This window comes from Cheilinus undulatus, linkage group 16 (genome assembly GCF_018320785.1).
Source record: "Cheilinus undulatus linkage group 16, ASM1832078v1, whole genome shotgun sequence".
Lineage (NCBI taxonomy): Eukaryota > Metazoa > Chordata > Actinopteri > Labriformes > Labridae > Cheilinus > Cheilinus undulatus.
This window is the reverse complement of record NC_054880.1, coordinates 16,752,144-16,775,923: the sequence shown is the minus strand read 5'-3', so window position 1 is coordinate 16,775,923 and position 23,780 is coordinate 16,752,144. Positions and strand designations below refer to the sequence as shown.

Sequence of the window (23,780 nt, the reverse complement as noted above, 5' to 3'; positions counted from 1 at the left end):
ACAAATAGATGATTAATGAAAGCTTGGGCATGGGTCCCTCAACATTAAAGAAGAAGTGAACACTTTAACATTTTTTTCAGCTGTATATTGATGCATCTGACTGAACTATGATGAAACACATCAATGCTGGTGTTATTTCTGACATTTGCACCAAACTGATAAAAATCTGCATTTTATGTCTTTTAATTAGCTCAAATGGACATCTGCCTTGAAAAATCTTTTCTGAAAAGTTGGGGCTTATGTGACATAGAAACCTTTCATTGGTGCGTCTCTACGTCATAAACTCTATATAAACGGTATAGCGTTACCGCCTCTAACTGACCTTTGATTCAGAAACCACTCCCATCCTCTCCTGAACTGCTTTGGCTCTAAGAGCTCCGGCTTTAGCAACACCGGTGCTGGAGCAAACGGCGCAAACAGGTAGTGCTCAGGACCACCACGGTCCACCACCACTCCACAGCCTGCTTCAAGCGACTCTGGAGGGGAAAAATCCCCCACCTCTAAGGATCACTCTGAGGCAGCATTGCTGTAGGACTCTGTGTCAGTTTCTGGCAAGGGGAAGTCGCTGTCACTCCTAACCTGGCACAGCAAATGGATTTGTTTGCCAGTGAGAAACACGGAAACGGGCTTATCCATCTGCTTTGCAATTTTATGTCACTCCTGCTTCATCTGGGAAACCCTGTCCTTTAAAAAAAAAAAAAAAAAAAAAAAAAAAAAAAGCGTCTGTTTCCCCTCCCTCCTCTCAGTACCAAACTGCCCACTTTCTGTGCATTGTTTTAAATTCTGATGTGGGTGGAGTTGGCTCTGAGCTGGGGGTTCACTTACACTTTAAAAATTGAAACAGACAGCTGGGTATCGTCAAAGTCATTGGAACAATTGTAGGTTCCCTTCTGAATGCCTTGACATACCTGTACAGAGTGAGGACTGTTAAGAAAGCCAAGTCAATCTTGGCTGATCACAGTCATCCACAAGACTTAGAAACTCTTTCATTCTGGCTGTCACTGGCTTTTTAAATGAATCACTAATTGTGACCTTGTCTTGGGGTTGCAGCATAGTCGAATGTTTATGTTTAAAATTTCTGACTTTTTTTTTTTTTTTTAACTTCTGAGACATAAAATAATAACATTTATTCAAGTACTTTATGATCATTTCAATTGCAGCTTAATTTTTTGAATTTCTATATCATTTAGTTATTGTGAATGACCCCTCATGGCCCACCTACAGCACCTCAGGAACCCACCACAGGGTCCTGGCCCACACTTTCGGAAAAACTTCCCTAGAGACAACAAATGCTGATGAGAAGCACACTGAAAATGAAGTTAGGAGCACTGCCAACGCAATGAACAGTTATGTACAGGCCCTTTTATTTAAGGTTTTCTTGTATGTCAACAAAGAGACTGGCCATGAATATCAGTGGTTGAACAGCCAAGAACAAAATCCTTGATGATCATGTTTGAACTGATGAAACCCTGACTAGAACAAACAAAGGAGTTTAAAAAAATCAAGGAAAGCATACGATAGAAGATACTAGATTAGTGCTGGTGATATAAATTAACAACTTGTCGTGTAACTCTGGTAGTTGGATGAGGAGTCTTTGTTGTCAAAATGCCTTGCAAAACAGCAAACTACTGAAAATCTCAATGAAGAAGGGTTGCTAGTTGTGGCAAGTGGCAAAGGTTAGGCCAGTTAACATTAGGGCTGGGCGATATGACCTAAAATTGATAAACCGATATATTTTTGCTATATCCTACACGATAAAAATCACACATTTTGAAATGGTCTCTCAGCAGCTGTATTTAATTCAGCCCCAAATGACACTATTTTGGTGATAAAAATATTGGATTTTTAATAGAATTGTTTGCACACAGTAAAATCAATATAAAGTCAAATTTAGCAATTTCCTTTTGAAAGGACTTCATTCATTCTTTTACTAAGCTGGGATACATCGAGTATACTTGATATATCCCCCAGCCCTAGTTAACCTCTTTTCTTATTATGTAAATTCAGATATAAAATTAAATCATTGGATTACTGTTTAGTAGGCAACCCAAGCAAGCAGGGCGGTTAAAAAAAATTAAACAAAAACAAAAAAACAAAACAAAACAAAAAATGCAATGATAAAAAAAGGCAGGACATGGTGGATAACTGCTCTTCATCTGTTGTTACTGTTTTGATTGAGAGTCGCCTAGCTGTGGAATCAACAGAAAAAAATGCACTAAAGCAAAAAATTCTTGATTGCGTGCTGTGGTTAAAATAAATCCAATCAAGCTCTGGGATGAGACAAGCATTTTTGGTAGCATACAACAATAACTAGCTTCAGTTTCCAATTACCTTTCAGGTGAAGGACGTTCATCATTAAACTTAACAGACAGGTCTTTAGACTTGTAACTATTCATAGTCACACAGCTGGGATTAGGAGAGTCTGGTCTCTGCTCCTGAGTGCCGCTACAGAAAAAAAAAACAAATAGATGATTAATGAAAGCTTTGGCATGGGTCCCTCAACATTAAAGAAGTAGTGAACACTTTAACATTTTTTTCAGCTGTATATTGATGCATCTGACTGAACTATGATAAAACACGTCAATGCTGGTGTTATTTCTGACATTTGCACCAAACTGATAAAAATCTGCATTTTACGTCTTTTAATTAGCTCAAATGGACATCCACCTTGAAAAATCTTTTCTGAAAAGGTGGGGCTTATGTGACGTATAACCTACCATCGGTAGGATAAAGCAAACAGAAATCAATCAGAAACTTGGACAAAATGGCCACCTCAATGAGATGGACCACATTAAAATGCGTAAAGCTTGAAAAGAAATAAGCTGTGTCCCAATTCAGGCCCTTTATCCTTCATCCCAGACCAACTGTGACACAGCAGTGCATCGATGGCTGTCCCATTTCAGTTTTCTACAAATGTGGCTGAGATATAACCTTGCATAGCAGATGGATACGCCTGTTTCTGTGTTTCTCACTGGTGATTCCATCTTGCAAAGCTCCCGTCTGAACAGTCTGGACCCGGTTAGAAAGTGACAGGACCAATCAGCGTTGGGGGCAGTACTTTTTGGGGCGGTGGAGTCGTGATGTATGCTAGCAGCAACAAGAGACTGGTGCAATTATGGTGGAAGACATTAGCGTGGATGCTGCTTAAGCGCCAGTTTTATCAGAATTTGACGAAATTACTATCATTAGTTGTGCCTGAATGATCCATACAGAGACTGGATTCCTCTGAAGCTTGGTCCTTTGAAGGACGCTACCCATTAAATGAGACACAGCTTGAATGGCATTTTACAGCATCCCATAAAACCCTGGGCCAAGACTTCTTCTACAGAGACGGATAATTAATCTTAGTTTTCAGTTCTTACCTTTCACCACCAGGTTCTTCTGTTTTCTCTTTAGCATTAATGCTGGTATCCAAATGCTGATCACCCTTTAAGGGTGTCATGCTGAGTTCAGGAGAGTCTGGACTCTGTGTCTGCATCCTGATACATACAAAGCACAGGTTAAAGCAACATTTAGAAACAACATACAATTTGATTAGACCTTCATTTTCACCCATTTCTATAAATGGAGTCCATAGGGTAGTAATGATCTAATACTACTGTACTGTATGGGACAGGGTTAGTCATGCTAACATTAGCTTGTTAAAGATTGCTACTGTTCCAGATTCACTCTTCCCTAGCTTTCCTGTCTCTGCTGGGCAGTGAACCAGGGGCGTAGAACGGGGGGTAAAAAGGGTACTGACTACCCGGGCCCTCGAGGAACTACAATTCAAAGTGTGTTTGAGGCTGGGGGGACTGTGTAATATTCTTTCTGAGGGCCGAAAATTCCTAACTACGCCCCTGTGTGAACTCACCTCTTCTCCTCCATCTGTAGTTGCATTTTAGTACTTGTGGACAAAATTCTCAGTACCCTTTCATTAAAGAAAGAAAAACCCACAGTGGTCACTGAAATAATCTAAAACTGACAAAAGTAAAAAATAAAAATGTGCTTATAAAATCAGACATTGCTTTTGAAGCGTGGATCAACAGAGTAATAAAAAAAATTAACAAATGAAAATTTTTTTTGGTCCACAGGGACATGTGAAACTAAGGTGTCTCCCGTAATTACCATCACAGATGCCTTCAAACTTGTAATCAGTCAGTATGCCTATTTAAGGGTGAAAAGTAGTCACTGTGCTGTCTGGTATTGTGGTGTGTAACACACCAAACATGGACCACAGAAAGCGAAGGAGACAGTTGTCCCAGGACATTAGAAAGAAAATAATAGACAAGCATGTTAAAGGTAAAGGCTGTAAGACCATCTTCAAGCAGCTTGATGTTCCTCTGACAACAGCTGACCATGCTATTCAGGAGTTTAAGGTTCACAGGACTGTAGTCAACCTCCCTGGACATGGCTGCAGGAGGAAAATTGATGACGAATTGAAGAGACGGATAATAGGAATGGTAACTAAAGAGCCAAGAACAACTTCTAAAGAGATTAGAGGTAAACTCCAAGATCAAGATACATCAATGTGAGAGCACACCATCCATCACTGTTTGAGCCAAAGTGGACTTAATAGGAGACGACTGAGGAAGACGTCACTGTTGGAGGCAACTCATAAAAAAGCAAGGCTGGAAACTGCCAAAATGGATACTGCATAGCCAAAAAGCTTCTGGGAGAATGTCCTTTGGACAGACAAGACAAAACTCGAGCTTTTTGGCAAGTCACATCATGTCTTATGAAAACACTGTACCTACTGTGAAACATGGAGGAGGCTCGTTTTTTTTCTGGGGCTGCTTTGCTGCATCTGGCACAGGGTGTTTTAAATTTGAGCAGGGTACACTAAAATCTCAAGACAATTAAGGTATTCTGGAGCCAAATGTGCTGCCCAGTGTCAGAAAGCTTGGTCATGGGTCCTTCAACGGGATAATGACCCAAAACACACAGATTAAAAACAGCCAAGAATGGCTAAGAAACAGTGGACTATCCTGAAGTGGCCTTCTGTGAGCCCTGATGTAAATCCTATTGAACATCTGTGGAAGGAGCTGAAACATGCAGTCTGGAGAAGGCACCCTTCAAACCTGAGACAGCTGGAGCAGTTTGCTCATGAGGAGTGGGCCAAAATACCTGGGGACAGGTGCAGAACTCTCATTGAGAGTTACAGAAATCACTTACTTGCAGTGACTGCCTCAAAAAGTTGTGCAACATAATATTGCATTAAGGTTATCATCACTTTTGTCCAGGCCAGTTTCTTAAGTTTGTTTTTATATGATTCTGTTGAACCCCACTTCAAAAGCAATGTCTGATTTTCATTTGTTTATTTTTAGTAATTTGTTTATATACTGCTTTAGTCATTTTCATATTATTTTAGTGACCAATGTGGGTTTTCCTTTCTTTAACAGACGGGTATCAACAATTTTGTCCACTTGTGTAGGCTTAGGGATTTTGGACTGTATGAAAATTATCACATGATGCCTCCCTCAGCACTTCACCATTAAAAACAACAAGATAAAAATGCAACCATGGATGCGTTTTTAGAATTTACTTTTAGAAACAAAGCTGATTACCTGTATTGGTCGTGCTGCTGGCCCTCTCACCTCGACATTCTTCTCCGATGAAACTGCACGGGTCAAAGATGGTCCTGGCTCTGTAGGGTGTAATGATGCATATGATAACATATTCTGAAGTATACTATTATATGATACTATCATACTCTACCCAAAGGAAATAAGTCTATACTTGTTTTTCTTACCAAAAGATCCTCATACAAATATTTTAATAAGTGTTTTATCATGATTTTAGTAAATGTGTGACCCCAGGTTTGAAACCAATGATTGAAACCAAAACTGCGCGGCATCCAACACAGACTTAAATCTTTTCTTGTTTCAAAAGCTCATAATGAGAAAAATAGTTACACATACAACAATTAATAAATACAATAATTACCTATGAAGTGAAATTTCACCCATAAACACAGTTTCAGAGCCTCTGGTCCTCAGACACCAACCACTCACAATTCAAAATGCCAGGCTTAATATCTACAACGACAGAGTCTTCAGTCCCCGCTCTCTGGACCACTGTCCCTGAAAATATCTGCAACACTCCCTCTTTTATGTGTTTAAGAAAACTCCACAAGCACCACCTCTCTACAATCTCTCCTTAGTCTGGCCCCCCGTACACTCAGCTTAGTGTTTGTCTCTGTGTTGTGTCTTGTCTTCTGTCCTTCTGTAAAGCGACCTTGGGTCCAAACATAGGTGATATACAGTATTAGCCAGTAATAGTAGCCATTGTTCTCATTACATGATAAGGCTCTCAAAATAATGGACAAAACACCCATTTGCTGGCATCTCTGCCTACTGAAATAATATATACTGTAGGTCTTCAGGGCAAAAAGTGTAGTTTTCTTTTTCAGTGGAGCAGAATGAAGGGAAGTGGGAACTAAAGTTAACCATCAGCCCTTGCGTACCCATCATCCTTTGTACTCCACTCGCTGGCTTGATCTAAGAGTGCAAAAACGGTGGGTGCTACAAGTAGCAAGCGAGAACCGAGTGATGTTTTTGAGATTGTGGAGGCTCCATCTACCATCCATTTTGTACACCACTTATCCCATTCAGGGTCACGAGGCGTTGGGGCAGCGGTCACTGGGTGAGAGGCCGGGTACACCCTGGACTGGTCACCAGTCCAGGGAAGACCAATGATAGGGCTGGCATATAGAGACAAACGACCAAGCACACTCCCACTCACACCAACGGCCAATTTAGAGTCACCTATTAACCTAACAAACCTCTCTTTGGTGGTGGGACCTACACATGCACGGTGAGAACATACATATTATTTTGCACACAAAAAGCCCTGACCATAAAGTGAGCCAGGAAGCTTCTTGCTGTGAGGCAACAGTGCTAATAACCCTTTCTTGTGGAAGCTTCAGGGACTTTTAAATCTGACATGTGGAAGCTAAGGAGAAAAGGAGATGGAAAAACAAAAAACATGCAGACACTGCCAGACTACAGTGACACATGCTTATGGGGAATAGAAAAAGAAACCAAACTGAAAACAGAGGTTTGATTCTAGACTTTATGATCTCAGAAGTTCTTAGTACTGGATCACATACACTTACGACTTTTACAGTCAAATATTTCAATTTTTTTCTTGTAAATTAACTTTTTAAACTTGAGAACTTCAAGTTTACTATTTTGTAATAATGGATAGTATATTTACAGATCTCTTGTCAATAACAAGTGTATATGGGCCTACTATACTGGGATTTGTCAGTGACAACACTGATGTGAACGTTTTTCAAGTAGATCCTGGGGAGCTTAGCTTTTCTTAAATTGGAGTAGGGGGCCCTGGGGAACAAAGTTGGGAAATACTGTATTAGTGGATGCATCTCTTGTGTTTGTGTAACTGGTGGAAATATCTGCATTGTGTTTATGATGATGATGGTGGAGACTGTGACACTGGATTGTCTTAATGACCTCTTTTTTTCTGGCAAAGATATCAAGAGACAAAAACTCCTATGAACCTCACAGCCCACTCCAGATCCTCTCCCACAGGGGTATATACTGTACAAATGAACAAAGAAGAAGAAACAAAGGAAGGAGGGGCTGCAAACAACAACACAGTGCATCATGGATTAAGGAGTTTATCTCAGGCTGATACAGAACGGTCAAATGCCAGGTAATTTTGTGTAATTATAACAAGCAATACTTAACTACAGAGGTGCATTTTGACCCTGTTACACATGGATGGTTATATACAGGAAAAAATAACTAAAACAATATGGGGTGACTATAAATATAAGTGGGGGCCTGTGTGGACAAGACTGAGCATCAAAGGTCAAACTAGGGTCAGGGGTTAGCAGTTAGCAATAGCAACAGTATAAACAAATATGCAGCATGCCAGCTTCATTTGTATAGACTCTATTGTCTCTATTATGCAAATAATTAAAATTCACTACCAGCTGGGGTGGCTAGGGCATTCCACATCTTTCTCTTTGTCGTTTAAACCTTAAACAACAAACTATTGTCTTCCTATTAGCTCCAGAAGTTGTCATTAAAAAAAAAAGTCTGCCCTTCTCAGACAGCTCAAGGACATTTTCTATTGCTTCTTTGCTATGCTACTTCACAGCCTCGAGGCATTTTTTGCTACTTTACTACATATTTACTCTACTTTTAAATGTCAAATGTTTTTCGGCGAATAACTGTGACTCATAATCAGTACCTTTTTAGACTTTTAAAGCATTTAAAACAGCTGATTTCGTCATGCTATGCAGGCCTACATAGCCTGTTTGACAAATGAGAGTAAAAAGCGGAAAATCCTCAAGTTTGACTCAATTCTTACATCCTCTAATGTGACGAAACTTAAGCTCCGGCTAATCACTGTATGCACTGACAGATTCATCCTGTCTGATCACGCATGTCATGTTTGACAGGCTTATATTCTGACCACGACACCTGTCTTCTTCTACTGTCTAAAAACCGTCCCGTTAATGCAGATAAAATATCAGATAATAAACCCCACGAGTCTTTGTTAGCTTATAGCAGATTTAGCATTTAAATAAAACTAATTGTGAGTCGTTAAAACATTGAAACATGTCACTTACTGTCTCACAAAACATCTGCGTCACAAGGATCAAAATCGAAAGTAAAACTCCTTTGTGCCGACAGGAAAGAGCAGTCTGCGTAAGCGGAGAAAGAAGGTTTCAAAGTACTCATCTTGCATTTATCAGTGAAGAAATGTTCATGCCTGTGTCATAATCAACAAGATACGTATATAAAGTATAAAGAAGCAGAAAGTGTATGTAAACGAATGAAGGTGATGCTGTAGCGCGGCGACATCGTGTGGTTAGGTGTGGTTAGTGAGTGCCTCTGTTTTTTTTTTTTTTTTCAATTAGTGAGTGCCTCTGCCTCGTCCTGTCAGTTTGAGATGACGTCAAGACGTTACCTCAAATCAGTAGAGAATATCAATAGTTTTCTGTATATATATATATATATATATATATATATATATATATATATATATATATATTAATAGATGCTCTTCTTAAAGATAAGAGCTTTAACAATAGTGTTAACAGATTGGTTCATGAAACTTATTCTGAAAAAACAACTGGTGAGTATAAACAGAAATGGGAATCCTTTGAATATGAGGATCAGAGATATTGCAATGAAAAGAAGTACGGAGTTAAAGCACTTAGAAATAAAACAAAGTGATTTGCAGAATAAACATCTCTTATCTAAATCCAACCTGTCCTCTAAAGAAGAACTAGAAATGAAAGAGATACAACTTAAAATGGATCAGATCTATTTGGATTTAGCTAAGGGTGCTTTTGTAAGATTGAGAACAAAGTGGCTATTGAAGGCGAAACAAACTCTAGCGACATCTTTGCCCTAGAAAAAAGAAATGGAGAAGAAAATCACTTAATATGCTTAATATCAATGGGGACAATTGTTCTGATCAGAGGTTAATTTCTAATTTTGTTTCTTCTTTTTACAGTGACTTATACACGTAAGAATTCAGCAATACTTTATGTGATAATTTCACTAATAAGATAAAGACACACATCAATACAATTGACAAGGATCTCAGAATAACTTGTGATTCTAGCTTGACAATAGAGGAAATAAAATTAGCATTGTTTTCAACAAAGAAAGGTAAATCCCAGGGTATAGACAGTCTCTCAGCTGAGTTTTATGTTCATTTCTGGGATGTCATTCAGAATCCATTATTTTGTATGTACTATGAGTGTATCAGTCAGAAAGAGATTATCACAACAATGAAATAGGGCATCATATCCCTTATTCCAAAGCCAGAAAAAGATCACTTGTTGATAGAGAACTGGCACCCAATTACCCTTCTAACTACTGACAATAAAATTTTGGCTTCAGTTTATGCAAACAGATTAAAATAGGCCTGCCTCAATTAGTTGCTGAATTTCAGTCAGGTTTTATAAAGGGAAGGCATATCAGCAATAATATTAGACTCATTTTAGATTTATTAGACCATGCAGATTCAGTGCACTCAAAAGCTTTTGTTCTTTTTTTAGACTTTTATAAAGCGTTCGACACCCTTAAACACAAATTTCTTTTAGAGTGTCTTCAGTTATTTGTTTTTGGAAAAACATTTCTTGATGCTATTGAAATGTTTTACACTGGAATAAACAGCTTGGTAATTATTAACTTTAACACCTCCAACAGATTTAACATAAATCATGGTGTCAGACAAGGCTGCCCTATTTCACCTTTTTTTTTTATTTTAGCAGTAGAGCTTCTGTCCTGTCCTTATTTCATGATTCAGACTTTAAAGGCATTTCTATACATAATAGAGAGAGAAGAATTTCTCAGCTCCCCGATGACACAGCCCTTTTCTTGAAAGATAAAAATCAGTTGGAAAAAGCGATGAATTTAGTTCAACAATTTACATTAGCATTAGGTCTGAAGCTAAATATATCTAAATGTGAATTACTACCTTTACATAAATGTGAAAATTATTTGATCGAAAATATTCCAGTAAAAACCACAGTAAAGCATTTGGGTATTCATATTACTAAAAACCTGGTTGCAAGACAACAACTGAACTTTTCTGAAAAGATCAATAAAACTAGGAATGTCTGTAACCTCTGGCTTCAGAGAGACTTAACGCTATATGGCAGGGTACTGCTATTGAAGGCTGAGGGTATCTCTCAATTTGTTTATCCAGCCCTTTCCCTTTTTGTGGATTCAACAGCTAAAGAAATCAACAAGTTATTTCTTGATTTCATCTGGAAAAACAGAACTCATAAAATTAAAAAAGAAATTCTGTCCAACAGTAGAGCGTAAGGAGGTCTAGAAGTTCTGAATTTTATTGATATCTTAAGTACCTTTAAAATAAATTGGTTAAAAGATATTTAGCAAACAATACGTCTTCATGGTTTTTCACCCCAAATTATATTTTTAACAAAATTGGTGGTCTTGCTTTTGTCTTGTCATGTAATTACTTACCTGAAAAACTCTGTGTCACATTGTCTAAGTTTCATCAGCAATTCCTTCTTGCATGGAAGTTATGCTTTGTCCACAATTTCTCCCTACATAAAACCCATAATGATAATATAACTGCCAGGAACAATCTCTTTTTTATTCCAAATGGTTTGAAAGAAACACAATTAACATTTTATCAATTTTGTACGAAGGGGGCCCACATCCTTTCATATAAAAATTTTATAACTTGACATAACTTTCCCATACCTTCAAAAGAGTGTACCTCATTGGTAAAGGCGATTCTCTCTGATTAGATTTTGGGAGTGATCCGGATCACCGTCTGGATCCAGGAATTTTTTAAAGGATTCTGTAAGTATTGGGAGATAGGGCTAATGGCGGAGGTCTGTGCTCTCCGAGTGCTTTTCTAGTTTATTTTATGACTGATGCTAAAGAAAGGGTAATTCGAGAACATATAAATTTGTACATGTTGTGCTAATGTTTTACCTCAGTTAGTTTTGGAACTAAATAGAAACTCTAACACAGTTTGAAAATGGAATGAAGATTTTGGTAATGCAGTTTTACACTGATTGTAAATTGAGTACTTACAGTGCTAAAGGAAAATATTTTGAAAGAAAATGTGATAGTTAGTTGTAGGGGTGACCTGGAATAGTCGGCGATTCGACAATTCGATTTGGAGGAGTCTGATTCAGCTATGAACCTCATAGTCGAACGTTGTTATGTAACCAAGATCGTACCATTCTGACTACATGGGGCTGCTAAGCCTGAGTTTCCGTTAGCCGGCATTTGCCGGTCATTGGCAAATATATAAAAATATAACCAGTCAAAATGTCCGGCAGAAAACACACAAATGACCAGATAAGTAAATACTGAATACTTGCAGATTATATTTTGTTCAACCTAGAGGGTATGTTGCAAGAATGCATTAATATAAACTAAAAGTTGCCTAATCTTACTACATCTACTGTCCTGCGGTGCTGGGGTTGTTTATCTCCTCAGACAACAAGCACATGGCTAATTATGTATGCATGATGATGTCAAAGCAAATCTATCTCTCTGAGTGTGCTCAGTATTGCTGGGGACTATGCAGGGAAAGTAGGAAAGTTTGACCAGAACTTTCTCGTAAAGCAGAATTTTAATCTAAGTGAGGCTTTCCTGGTTAACCAAAGGCTTAATATCATCAGCGGTATGGAGGGATTTTGTGTCATTGCTGGGAGTAATGGAGAGGCTGAAATAAAGGGAATCGTATACCTGAGCATCGTAAACACTGATGCAGCAGCAGAGAGAGGAGGCCTATGCAGAGCAGAGTTGTAGTGGACTTCGATAAACTACCTATGACCAATCCTCAGATAAAGTTGGATTGTAGTCAACACAGAATCACATCGTGCAGAACGGCATTGACCACTTGGAGCTTGGAACTTGGAGCGAAGGCTCTGTCTCTCTTCAGAGAGGTTACAGTTACATCATCATGAGGACTGCTATTAGCAACTGACGGTAAAACTCATTTTTCATTTGAAATGTAGAGTTCTAACGCAGTGTCCAGTTAACTCATTGAGTACCATTGACGTATATATACGTCATTTAAAAACCAACTCTTGAGTGCCATTGACGTATATAGACGTCAAAGTGATTTTCGGCGGCTGGCACAAGGGGGCGCGCTCATGCTCCCTGTGAGTAATTTTGGGGCTTCTGGGATACGTAGTCAGAACACGGAAGACGGTAGATCAAAGCAACTGAGATCAAAGCTTGAAGTGGAGATGCAGGGATGGAGGTAATCTAAGCTAAAAGTTCTAAAATATTCAGTATCGGCACAAAATGCCCCCCAAAAAACTGAGGGATCAAGTGGCCAGTTTCGCCAGTGGATGCTGGAAGACACCTTAAACTTTTGCGTGAGAAATCAGTAACTCACTGAAACCGACAGCAAGTCCAGGCATCAGCACTTTCATTCATCTGCCTCGGCCGGCCAAGAGGCTAAAGAATGCCGCAAGGTCTCCCCTGTGCGTCGGCATCCACTGGCCAGCTTGATACATACAGCGACAACACTTCAGAGACAGACTTTTCCAACCCAGACTCAGAGGAATGGCTGCTGAGTGAGCAGAGCGGGTCTCGTTCTCCGTCCCAGAGCAATGGAGGTAAGTTAACGTTAGAAACCCACTGATTATTCAGCCAAATTTATCAAATAAAACCATCACTCATGCGTTCACTCATGATTTCAGAAGCAGACTTGAGAGAAGAGCAAGCCCCATGCAGTTCTACAACACCGTCTGTTGGCAACAAAAAAAGTCTTTAGTGTAGATTATATAATATATATAAAATATTATAGATTATATTACTTCTATAATTTACAGGCAGCGCCAGGGGACACGCAAGCAGGAGAGGACGTGGGGGGTCCCGTGGCAGCCGTCCAGTTGTATTGTGCTGTATTTTGTATTTGTTTTTATTTATTTTACAATTAAAATAACATTTGTAATACAATTTTCAGATGTCTTTTATGTCATTAAAGGCAAAATTATGACATTCAAATCACTGTTTTTCTTGACAGACTCTCTTTCACAAAAATGCATTTTTCTCAGCTTTCTAGAAAAAAGTGGTCTTTTTGGTGAAACTAGCCTCTGTTCAACTTAAGATAAATCAAGAACGGGACAAGGTGTGAACAAAAGGTTTTTTCCATGGTGAAATAGAGAGTTTCTTCTTTCATTTGAGCTATTCTGTGTTTTCAGTGTCATAGTACAAAACATTCTGTGGGTCTTAAAAGATGGGTCCAGTATTTGGCTATTGTAAGCTGCAAAGTTATGATAGCGGTCAATGTGCTAACGGTGCTGATGTGAAGCTAACTGTTGTTGTTTATGTGTACAATGTGGCTGTATATTGTGTAACTGACTTTGAGTGTAAGGAAAAGTGCGCAGCTTTCATTTTGACACTTTAAACCACTTACATAAAAAAAAAATAAGAGAGCGATTTATGCGTCTTACTGCTATTAATGCAGCAAAATAATGTTAACGCAAACGTCCAGTAGTTGTTCTAAATTGCTGGAATTCTTGAGGACTGATGGTCATTTTGACCGGGGACCAAAAAAGTCTAGCAGAAACGCTGTTCGACTATCAGATTCTGCTATGAAAATCCTTAGTCAAAAACACCTCTAGTAAGTTGTCAATGTATTATCTGTGATATTGTGAATTAAGCAATGCTGTAAAAAAACAGAAGAAGTGCAGAATGGCATGGAAAAGATGCATTTATTTTGAATACTGAGTATTAAAGACTGCTGAGCAAGGCTGAACTGAACAGAAGCACCATTGCCTGTCTCCTACTTTTTCTCCTGTTTTTACAGGAAACTTGTAGACCTGTGAGACCTGTAATACCAACAAAACATCAATAAAACTGCATAGTTTACGAATTTTCAAAGGCAATACTTGCAACAAAAAAACAAAGGACAACAAAGTAATGTACAGTTCTGGCTGCCTTGGAATTAAAAATAAGCCTGTAGTGATGATGGATGACTGTGGCAGCAGAGGGTGAGTAGTGTCAGCTGGTGCACAGTCATGTATTCAGGCAGTTTATATACAATTGTTTCCTTTTTTGTTTTACTAAGAAACACTGATTAAAATTTTTAAGTCTAACCTTGTAAATATAGTGTAGTCATTAGTATTGCTGTAATACTTAATAGTGGTGCTCAGTATCTACCACAACCCAAAACTAAACAAACACGTCAAATGACAAAAATCCAGACAGCAGTAAGAAATTGCCCTCTTCTTCTCAAGAGCAGCATATAAAAGTCTGTTCAACGAAATAAATTATTTCTCTGCACGTCTGACTAGATTTGCATCTAGGACTGCTCAATGCAGATTTAGCAACAACTGCAATCAAGCTCACCAGTGTTTTATGCTGGAGATATACTTGATGTTTCATTTTATTAATATATCTAGCCGCGTCAAGCATAATCGTAAATATATTTGACTTAACAAACCCTGATCCAATATCGGTACTGGGTCTAATGTTTACAACACTAAAAAGCAGTCAGATAACAACCCAAGCATCAATTCTTTGTGTCTGTGTGATTAATATGAAGCTCAGTAAAAAGGACACAAGTTGTGTTGTCTCCTCTCTTACTTTAATGTCTATAATAAGGCATCACAAAGCGTCTGTACTCTGTTTGCCTGTTTGTGGCTTTAATATGAGCTGCAGCGACTCATATTACAACTTAAACAACCATTGAAAGGTTTTTTAACTCATGATTCCCTTATTTTAAATCCATCATTATTAAAAGAAGCAGGCTTTAGTGAGGTCAGAGAATAAAGCATGTGTCATGATCCAGGTTCTGATTTGTTGTGTTTGAGTTTCTCTATTATTTATTCGATGTAATTCATGTTTCTAGTGTTTAGTTTCTGACCATTTGTGTTTCATTATTTCTTGTTATATTCTAGTGTGTTGTGTAAATTCTTTTCCCTGCCTGTTTGAATTTCCCTTGTGTCATGTTCTTTGTATTCCCTTTGTATCCTCCTGTGTTTTTAGGCCTTCCTTAATTGTAGTTTCTAGTATATTGAATAGTTTGTTCTGTTATTTTCATGTTTCTAGTTTTACTCCCTGCTTTCATGTTTAGTTTTACTCCCTGTGTTTCATGTCTAGTTTAACTCCCTGTGTTTGTATTTGTTTCCTTGTTCCCCTCGTATTGTCACTTTTGTTTGAATCTTTCTGGTCCAGTGTTCTTGTGTATTGTGAAGCTTCCTGTTTTATTTTGTAGTTGCCTTCCTTTCTGTGTGATTCCAGTTTTGCTTCCTGTCTCAGTTTCCCTCCTCTGTGATTACCCTCACTAGTTTCACCTGAGTCTCGTTACCCACACATGTCTCTCCTTGTGCAATCACTCCCTGTGTATTTAAGTTCTGTGTTTCTCTCTGTCCTTTGTCAGTTTGTCAGATGTCTTCCTTGCCTTTTACTCCTCATGTTACTCTCAGTGTTTTTTCCCTGTGTTGCCTGTAGATTTTACTTTTGTTGGACTTTGTTTAACTAAGTTTTGTTACTCTTGGATTTTTGTTAAACTTTAATTTCTTTATCTGCATTTGGGTCCATCCTTTTTTGAGTTTTTCTCCACACCTGACAGAATGACAGCGAGGCTGACTGTAAACACGGTGCTAAAGCTAAGTTAAATTAATGATAAATGCTGTACTTCAGGCGAACCTTTCAAAACCTTGTTTTCCTCGAGTGCTTTTATTGTAAATGGCAAAATCAGGAAATACAGTGCTTTCAGTGGCACCTTGCTTTGTACGTCAGTTTTTATTTTGAATACTTCACATCTGTTGCTTCCTGCTGCAATAGTCCCTTGACATACAGTTAAATCATATTTTTACCTCTGCCAAGGAGGTTATGTGATCGGCAGGGTTTGTTAGCAACATAACTGAAAAAGTTATGGATGGATTTTGATGAAATTTTCAGGAAATGTCACAAATGGCATAAGAAAGAAGTGATTAGATTTTGCGAGTGATCCCGATCACTGTCTGGATCCAGGAATTTTAAAGAATTCTTCACTATTGGGAGACAGGGCTAATGGTGGAGTCCGTGCTCTCTGAGTGCTTTTCTAGTTTACTTATTTGAAGAAGTTTTTAAACAATTTGCAGATACTTATTTTTACATATATAAATTTTATACAAAAATACACTTGTTCAGTTTGCTGCTGTTGCCCTGTCTTGCTGTTGGATGTCTAAAATCGTTGCTGTTTTGAACTGTTTCAAATATTTAATTTTAAACATTACATTTGTTGCTGCTACCCGTGTATATGTGATGCCAGCATGTAGTTTAAACCAATTCATTGGGAATGGTATATTTTTTTGAAGTTTAAAATATTTTTTGGTCTTTGAATAAGAAATCCAGTTTCAAATTTACCAGAGGTTCACGTAACCTCGTATGAATAATACAATGCAAAAACAGTACAAACTAGAAAAGCACTCCGCCATTAGCCCTATCTCCCAATAGTAAAGAATCCTTTAAAAAATTCCTGGATCCAGACGGTGATCCAGATCAGTCCCAAAATCTAATCAGTTCTTCCTTATGTCATTTGCGACATTTCCTGAAAATTTCATCAAAATCCATCCACAACTTTTTGAGTTATGTTGCTAACAAACAAACTAACAAACTAACAAACCCTGCCGATCACATAACCTCCTTGGCGGAGGTAATTACAATTCTGATTTTGAAAAATAGTGGATTTTATATCAGGTACTGGTATTCATGTATCAGAATCTGATTGGATCCGAAAAAAGTGGATTGGCCCATCTCTAATAACATGGTGAACTGCAAGTATTCGTCTGGCCTTAGGCTGCATTAACACTGCAAGTCAAAGTGACCTGGGCCAGGCGTATTTTGCTCTCATGTGATTTGAATGTAAACACAGCTTTATCTACCAGTTAAGGCATTAGAGAAATGTAAAACAGGAAACTTTAGTGTAGCCTCATACATTGCTGTCTATACAATTTTGTTTTTCTGTCTCAAACAGAAATTGTCGAGGCTTTTCCTTGCAACACTTAATTTAGGTGATAGGTAGGTTAGACGGTTTCCACATCACTGGTTCTCAACTGGTGGGTCGCGAATTTCAACACTTATCTCCAATGCTTAGGATTTCAGAGCTGGTTTTCCCATGACAACTTACCAAAATTTAAAATTTATCCCTGGACCATAGCTGAAAATAAACTCCATCAATGCAAGTCTACTCGGGGATTTTGCAATGAAATGCATCTTAATCTGTCTTATTTTTATCATAACTTTTGTCTCTTTTTTTTTTATGTCAAGTTCTGTCTGATTCAGGGTCCAGTTTGTTTGGGTGAAATTCTTTTGAGGTTTGGCTTACGGTTTGTCTTTAAGGAGCAGTGGTGGGTCCTGAGGTTTGACAAGTTGAGAACCACTGATCTACATCATCTGTCAGGTGGGAATGTTCCCTGTTCCTATGTGCCTAACAGGAGAGATTTCTTCAATTGGACAGTGGGCACAGAGAAACTGAGGAATTTATGCTCCAGGGCCCAAAACCAGGATAAAGAGGTCCATTGAATTTGGTGCTGAAGGTTTTGAGATGGGTCAGTGAGTCAGAGGTGACTTCGTAGAAGCACAGAATGCCGGCAGGAATGTCTACATACACTGCCACTCTTTTTGAGACAAGAGGCAAAGATATTTCTCCTTGTTCTTTTATAGCATGCCTGAAATTATAACCACCATTACAGCAGATCATACTCCAGGAATGATCATTCCATCCAAACACGCATTCATTACCATGTGTGCTCCTTTCAATTTCCCCGTGACTCACTGCCACAACTACTCTTCCTTCCCAGTCAACCTCCCAGTAACAGCGACCAGTCAGTTCAGGCTGACATAGCAGCTGATACCAATGTTCAAATCTGTTCGGATGATCGGGATGCGACTGTTCCTCCTGCACGTGTGTCACTGTCATGTTGTTGTCGGAGAGTTTCAGGTATTTGTTCACTGTGCTCGTGTCCAGTTGCAGTTGACAGGCATCTGAAAGGGATAAACAATTTAACATTTTACTTTAATCTACTTTAGTGGTTTGTTTTAAATTAAGACTCACTAAAGCTCAATCTCATTACACCCCTGGCCCCCATCACTAGGCTCTACCCCCAGGTTTTGCACATTCACATCTAGGGGTTGAGAGTGCTTGTTGGGATGGAGAGGTGGTATAAAAAGTGTGGCCTTTTAAAAATAGTTTTCCACACACTCCAAACCTAATGCTATGGGAAATCTCCCAGAATGCATTGCAAATCATTGGCAAGATGGCTACTCAAGCATCACAATAAGTGCATAAATGTGTGTAATTTCTTTGTTTGTCTTCAAATAATGACAGCCATCCAATATCTAGTACAATGTGCTGCTGTGTTCACATGAATTAAACATAAAAAACACTCACACTTCTGCAAATCAGGTTTCAGTCGACACGGTCCACAAAGAGTCAACCTGGAGGAAGAAACCAGATTAACATCGATTTAATACACCTTCACAGAACTATAAAAGTTTGACAACACAAAATTCCCCCAAAATGAAGCAAAAACATGTAACGCTCCCCCTGCTGACTGGTTACAGTATGGTCATAAGCTCCATATCAACTGTGGTAAAAGAGGGGACTTTGAGCAAACTTTAAAATAAAAATAACCTCACAGGATTTCACTCCACCTGTCTGTCTGTTGTGATAGCCACAAGGATAATCAAGTTACTTTTGCTTTCAAATCCTAAATTCTGAGAAATTTCTTGATCGTGAGTCATTTGATGCCACACATATCATGGTTGATCTCCTGTGTTTTTTGGATTTTGTTTTTAATTTTTTTTTTCTCAAGTAAATTTTTATTGAGCTTTGAAACGTACATATAATTATACAGTATACAAAGTATACAGTCCTCATTTCCTTTGTTATAAACAAGCAAACATAAAAACTAGTGCTGTCAAATGATTAAAAAAATGTATCAAGTTAATCACATTACTATTCTGTGATTAATCATGATTAATCACAGCATTTCTTTAGTTTTACTAATTTTTAGTTTTTTAAACGTTCTTATTAACAAGTTTTTATTTTCATTATTTTAACTTAATGTACAGCGCAAATGAAAGCGCTTTTTACAAAAAAATGTATCAGTATTATTATCATTATCTATAAATTAACATTTAAATCACTACCATTTACTTGTATTTTTGGTTGAGGTAAAGTAGTACAAGTATGGTGTTTAAATGAAGAAATATTAAACAAACTAGAGTTTTTAAACTTATTTGTGGTTTGTCATACAGTTCACGGATTCTTGTGACAGTAGTTCTCGTAGGTGTTGTTTTGATGGGTAACAAAAAAATGGCAGAACGCTGGGGTTGCCAGAGGGACCGAGGTCTCTCTCCTCACTCATCACTGCTGGCTGAGTTTGACCCGCCTTTAACCTTTTCACCCCAGGAATGTAAACATCTGCGCAGGAGGACTACAGGAGGAAGTTGTGGTCAAACTTAGTCATAAGATTAAATTGCGTTATTATTCTTTTAACGCGTAAAGATTTCCAGATTGATCACGAGCGTTAACGCGTTTATATTGACAGGCCTAATAAAAACATGAGGTATCAGCATAGAAAACAAAATCTAGTTGAACAGAAAAAGCAGGATCCCCTAACCCAACATCCTCATCACCCCACCTTGCCCTCCCAGTCCCCCTCTCCCCCGGCACACTCACTCCATTATACTATAGTAGTATTTAGGGATAAGACTTCTATGTGTTCTCTTTCTTAAAGGGATACTTCAACATATTGGAAAATTCGTCCATTGCCATAATTCCTATAGTCTTAGTAATAGGTTCGCTACCTTTAGTTGTCGGTGCAAGCTATTTTTAGATCGGTGCTGCCCAGTTCGGACCTACTGTGCCAACTTGAGTAAACCACTGGGCAGAGTGACAGTGCAGCAGCCGTGTCTGGAGTGTAGTTCCAGCTTTGCATTTAGCTTTAAAACATCTCTGTCTCGTAATATTCCATGATTATTTCATAGCGTGGTGAATGTACAGGTCACAAGTTGTCCACGAGAGCGTTTTGGAGTTGTTGGATTGTGTATTTGATGAGTTTGATGAGGGAAAGCTGGAATACCGTCTGCTTACATTGAGTTGGCACAGCAGGTCCGAACATGGCAGCGCCGATCTAAAAATAGCTTGCAACGACAACTGAAGGTAGCGAACCTATTACTAAGACTATAGGAATTATGGCAATGGGCGAATTTGCCAAAATGTTGAAGTATCCCTTTAAGCCACGAGATGAATGGCTGCCATATTGTGTCAAACTTGTATAGGTTATCCCTTAGGACATACCTGATCCTCTCTAAGTGCAATGTATCAGTTAATTGGTGTAACCACAGTTAAGTAGAGGGGACTGAGGTTCCTTTCCATAGCATAAGGAGCAGCTTTTTGGCAGTAATCAGGCAATAGGAGAGGAATTCTTGTTGAGTTGATGTAAATTTATTGGGTGTCGTGGACACACCGAGGATAATCAGCCAAGGGTATGGTTCTAGTGGACTATTAATAATTTCAGACATGATTTTAAACGCCTCTTTCCAGAAGGAGGCAACCCTCGGGCATGAAACAAAGTTCATACATTTTTTTGTAGAGAAGGATCTGTGTTCCTCCTATGTGAGAAAGAAGGAGCAGGTTGTTTGGGGAGGGCAGGTGCACTGGCAGTCACAGCTGCAGCTCCTCAATCTTTGGACAAGATCTCCTCTTTAATGCCTTGTGTAAAGGTTCTTAAAACACAGGATAAGATGTTAAAGATCCGGAGTACAGTGGACTCTGCATGGCAGGGCTGTCCTCCTCCCTGAGCCAAGCTTGTGCCTGGTCGCATACCAATCCAGGACTAGATGACTCAATCCTTATATACTAGTATATCCAGAGAAGTTGTTGTGAAGCAGATGAGGATGTTTTGGGTTTGGGTGGCCAAAGGAGACAAGGATTTCACTGGGGTCATCTGGTGGGCACCCCCCTTCATCTGTGTTTCGTTGTAGAGGCCCACAACATCTCCAGAGGGCTCGACAGCAACATCTGGCGTCCCAGAGTATTCCTTCAGCTGTATGAATGGTAACCTAAATCTGAACATACACTCAGTATGCTTCTGCTGGTGAATTTTTCAGTGACTTAGACTTTGCTAATACTTTGTTGTCTTATCTCACAGTGTCTCCCACTACCTGCTAGTACTTCAGTCTACCACCAGCCAGCTCACACAACATCATTTTTAAACCTTTACCTCCTGGTAAATAAACAACTTTCACCTTCAACCTTGACTTGTGCCCCGCTTCTGGGTCCTAGTCAGCTAATCTTCACAAAACAGGGCCCCATTCCTCGAACGTGGTTTAAATAAACAGTGTCCTTTTAGCCTGATTCAATTAAAGTGATGATTGAAGGCTGGCTAAGTCCATTCCTCCATGGCTGAATCGCGCTAAATCAGTGAAGTTAATTGGAACCAGACATGAGTGATCAGGATACTTGTGTGTGCCCATTCTACATAAAAAGGGAGCAGCGTAGATCAAAGAACTCACAATTGTCTGTCATAATTCATGGCAAATAATAAGGAAAGTGCGACATTTTTCACACAAACAGAGCAGTAAACAATCATAGAGGAGTTTGAAAAATTAAAAAGGCATTGTAACTGTGAAATCCAACACCTCAGCTGCAGCGAAGGCGAGACAGACAGTTTAGCAAAGGATTGTGGACAAGTTAAATGCACAAGTAAGGAATATGTAGGCCTATAGTTATGCATTGCTGTATAAGGCTAGCCTAGGCTATTAATTTAAATGTGTGTTTGCCATAATGTCATAGCCTAATGACCTAGATTATTTACTTTCTATCATTAATGAACCTTGTGTATTTTCTAAAGGTACTGGTAAGCATTCTAATTTGCCAACAATATGTTTTATATAGCCTAGGCCCAGCTATCTGTCTTCATATTTATATATTGTGCACCTTTTCTCCTCTTATTACTTCATATAGAACAACAACACAAGAACATTATTCAGTGTGTTAAGGGAATATCATTTGTTCCATGGTGCAGGATTTGGAAATGTTCCCAGTGTATGTGCCACTTACAATAAAATCCTACACACAAAGTTTGAGTGACAGTAAGCGCACGGCTGTGCTGGGCAGTATTAGCGAAGTATGGCCCGATCAGCTGTTGTAAATAAATAATGCCTTGGCGACTGACACAGTAACGCTTATACAAAAAATCATCAGAAAAGGATAAAGGAGCTTGGCGATCTTGGATCAGTCTTTCCCTCTAAAATGCGGCACGGCTTATTACTGCTCATAAATCAACCTGTTCTCTCAGGAAGGGAGCTTCCTTTTTTTTTTTTTTTTTCTTTTGGGAGGTGTGTCTTTAGATCTGGCTTCTTGAAATAAATCTGTCCTGGAGTGGGTTTAAGTTAATTGATCTGTTGTTATAGTGATTTAGCTTAACCTGCTTTGAGGCACGGAACAAGCCTGACTGATGCCATGTTATCCTGAAATTATTCAGCTAATTGAGTTATCCAGGTACGAGGAACGAGGTCCAGGTATGATTGTCAGCTCTGTTGATAAATAGGGTTCCAGTTTTGACTTCAAACCTACACAAAAATCTGTTTCCCTGTTGGCTGAACCAACCTGAGAGGTCTTCGTTGGATTTTTTTGTGTTAGATGGGTGCTTTTGTTTGCAGGAGCAGCAAGATGTTAATAAAATAACTCTTCCAAATGATCCTCTACCATAGACTTGCTGAACAATATGTTGCAGTGGTATTTTGTCTTCACTTTTGTACAACAGGAGCAGGTTGATTGGTTCGCACCAATGTGAAAGCTTTTGTCTGTCTGTACCTCAGTACTTTCAGTCTGCAGTTTTCATTCTCCCGTAGAGCAGACAAACGCTGTTTTCCTTTTACTCCAGGATGGTTGTAGCTCAAGTCCAGCTCTCTCAAGTTGGATTTGGACTCCAGGGCACGGGCCAGAGAAGCACAGCCTACCTCCGTGATCAGACAACCTGACAAACTACACATACACACACATATAATGTTACAAATTTCTACAATGTCATTCAGCAGACACTTTAGTTTACAGTGATGAGCATCTGAGAGTAAGTACAACACAAGCAAAGATCTGGACAGGAGGAAACATCAGTAAGAGCAAAGAGCAAAGAACAAAGAGCTTTTAGTCCAATACCTAAACGGCTCAAACGTTGCGGATTGGAGCTTTTCAAGATGGATCTTCCAAATGACCAACATGGAGTCTGGCCAATCAATCTGCTTTGCAAGGTTACTGATAAATGTTTATTCAAGATTAAGGGTCATTACATTCGATCAGCTGCACACTAA

At 38.8% G+C, this 23,780-nt stretch overlaps 1 protein-coding gene across 5 annotated transcripts in view; it reads right to left on the bottom strand.

Annotated features, from left to right (window-relative positions):
- The window catches only part of LOC121523424 (NLR family CARD domain-containing protein 3-like), a 51,425-nt gene that overhangs the window by 12,503 nt on the left and 15,142 nt on the right, over positions 1 to 23,780 (bottom strand). For 3 of the 5 annotated variants that reach the window (XM_041808325.1, XM_041808329.1, XM_041808326.1), the window contains 3 exons: positions 23,287 to 23,457; positions 18,853 to 18,899; positions 17,057 to 18,446 (listed from right to left, as the gene is read on the bottom strand). The exons of 1 other annotated variant lie outside the window; for it this stretch is intronic. In XM_041808325.1, coding sequence (XP_041664259.1) covers positions 17,908 to 18,446; positions 18,853 to 18,899; positions 23,287 to 23,457 — 757 coding nt within the window. In that variant the 3' untranslated portion in view covers positions 17,057 to 17,907. Of the gene's footprint in view, positions 1 to 17,056; positions 18,447 to 18,852; positions 18,900 to 23,286; positions 23,458 to 23,780 lie in introns of those variants that run through there. One more of the 5 variants, XM_041808328.1, reaches the window with a different exon arrangement.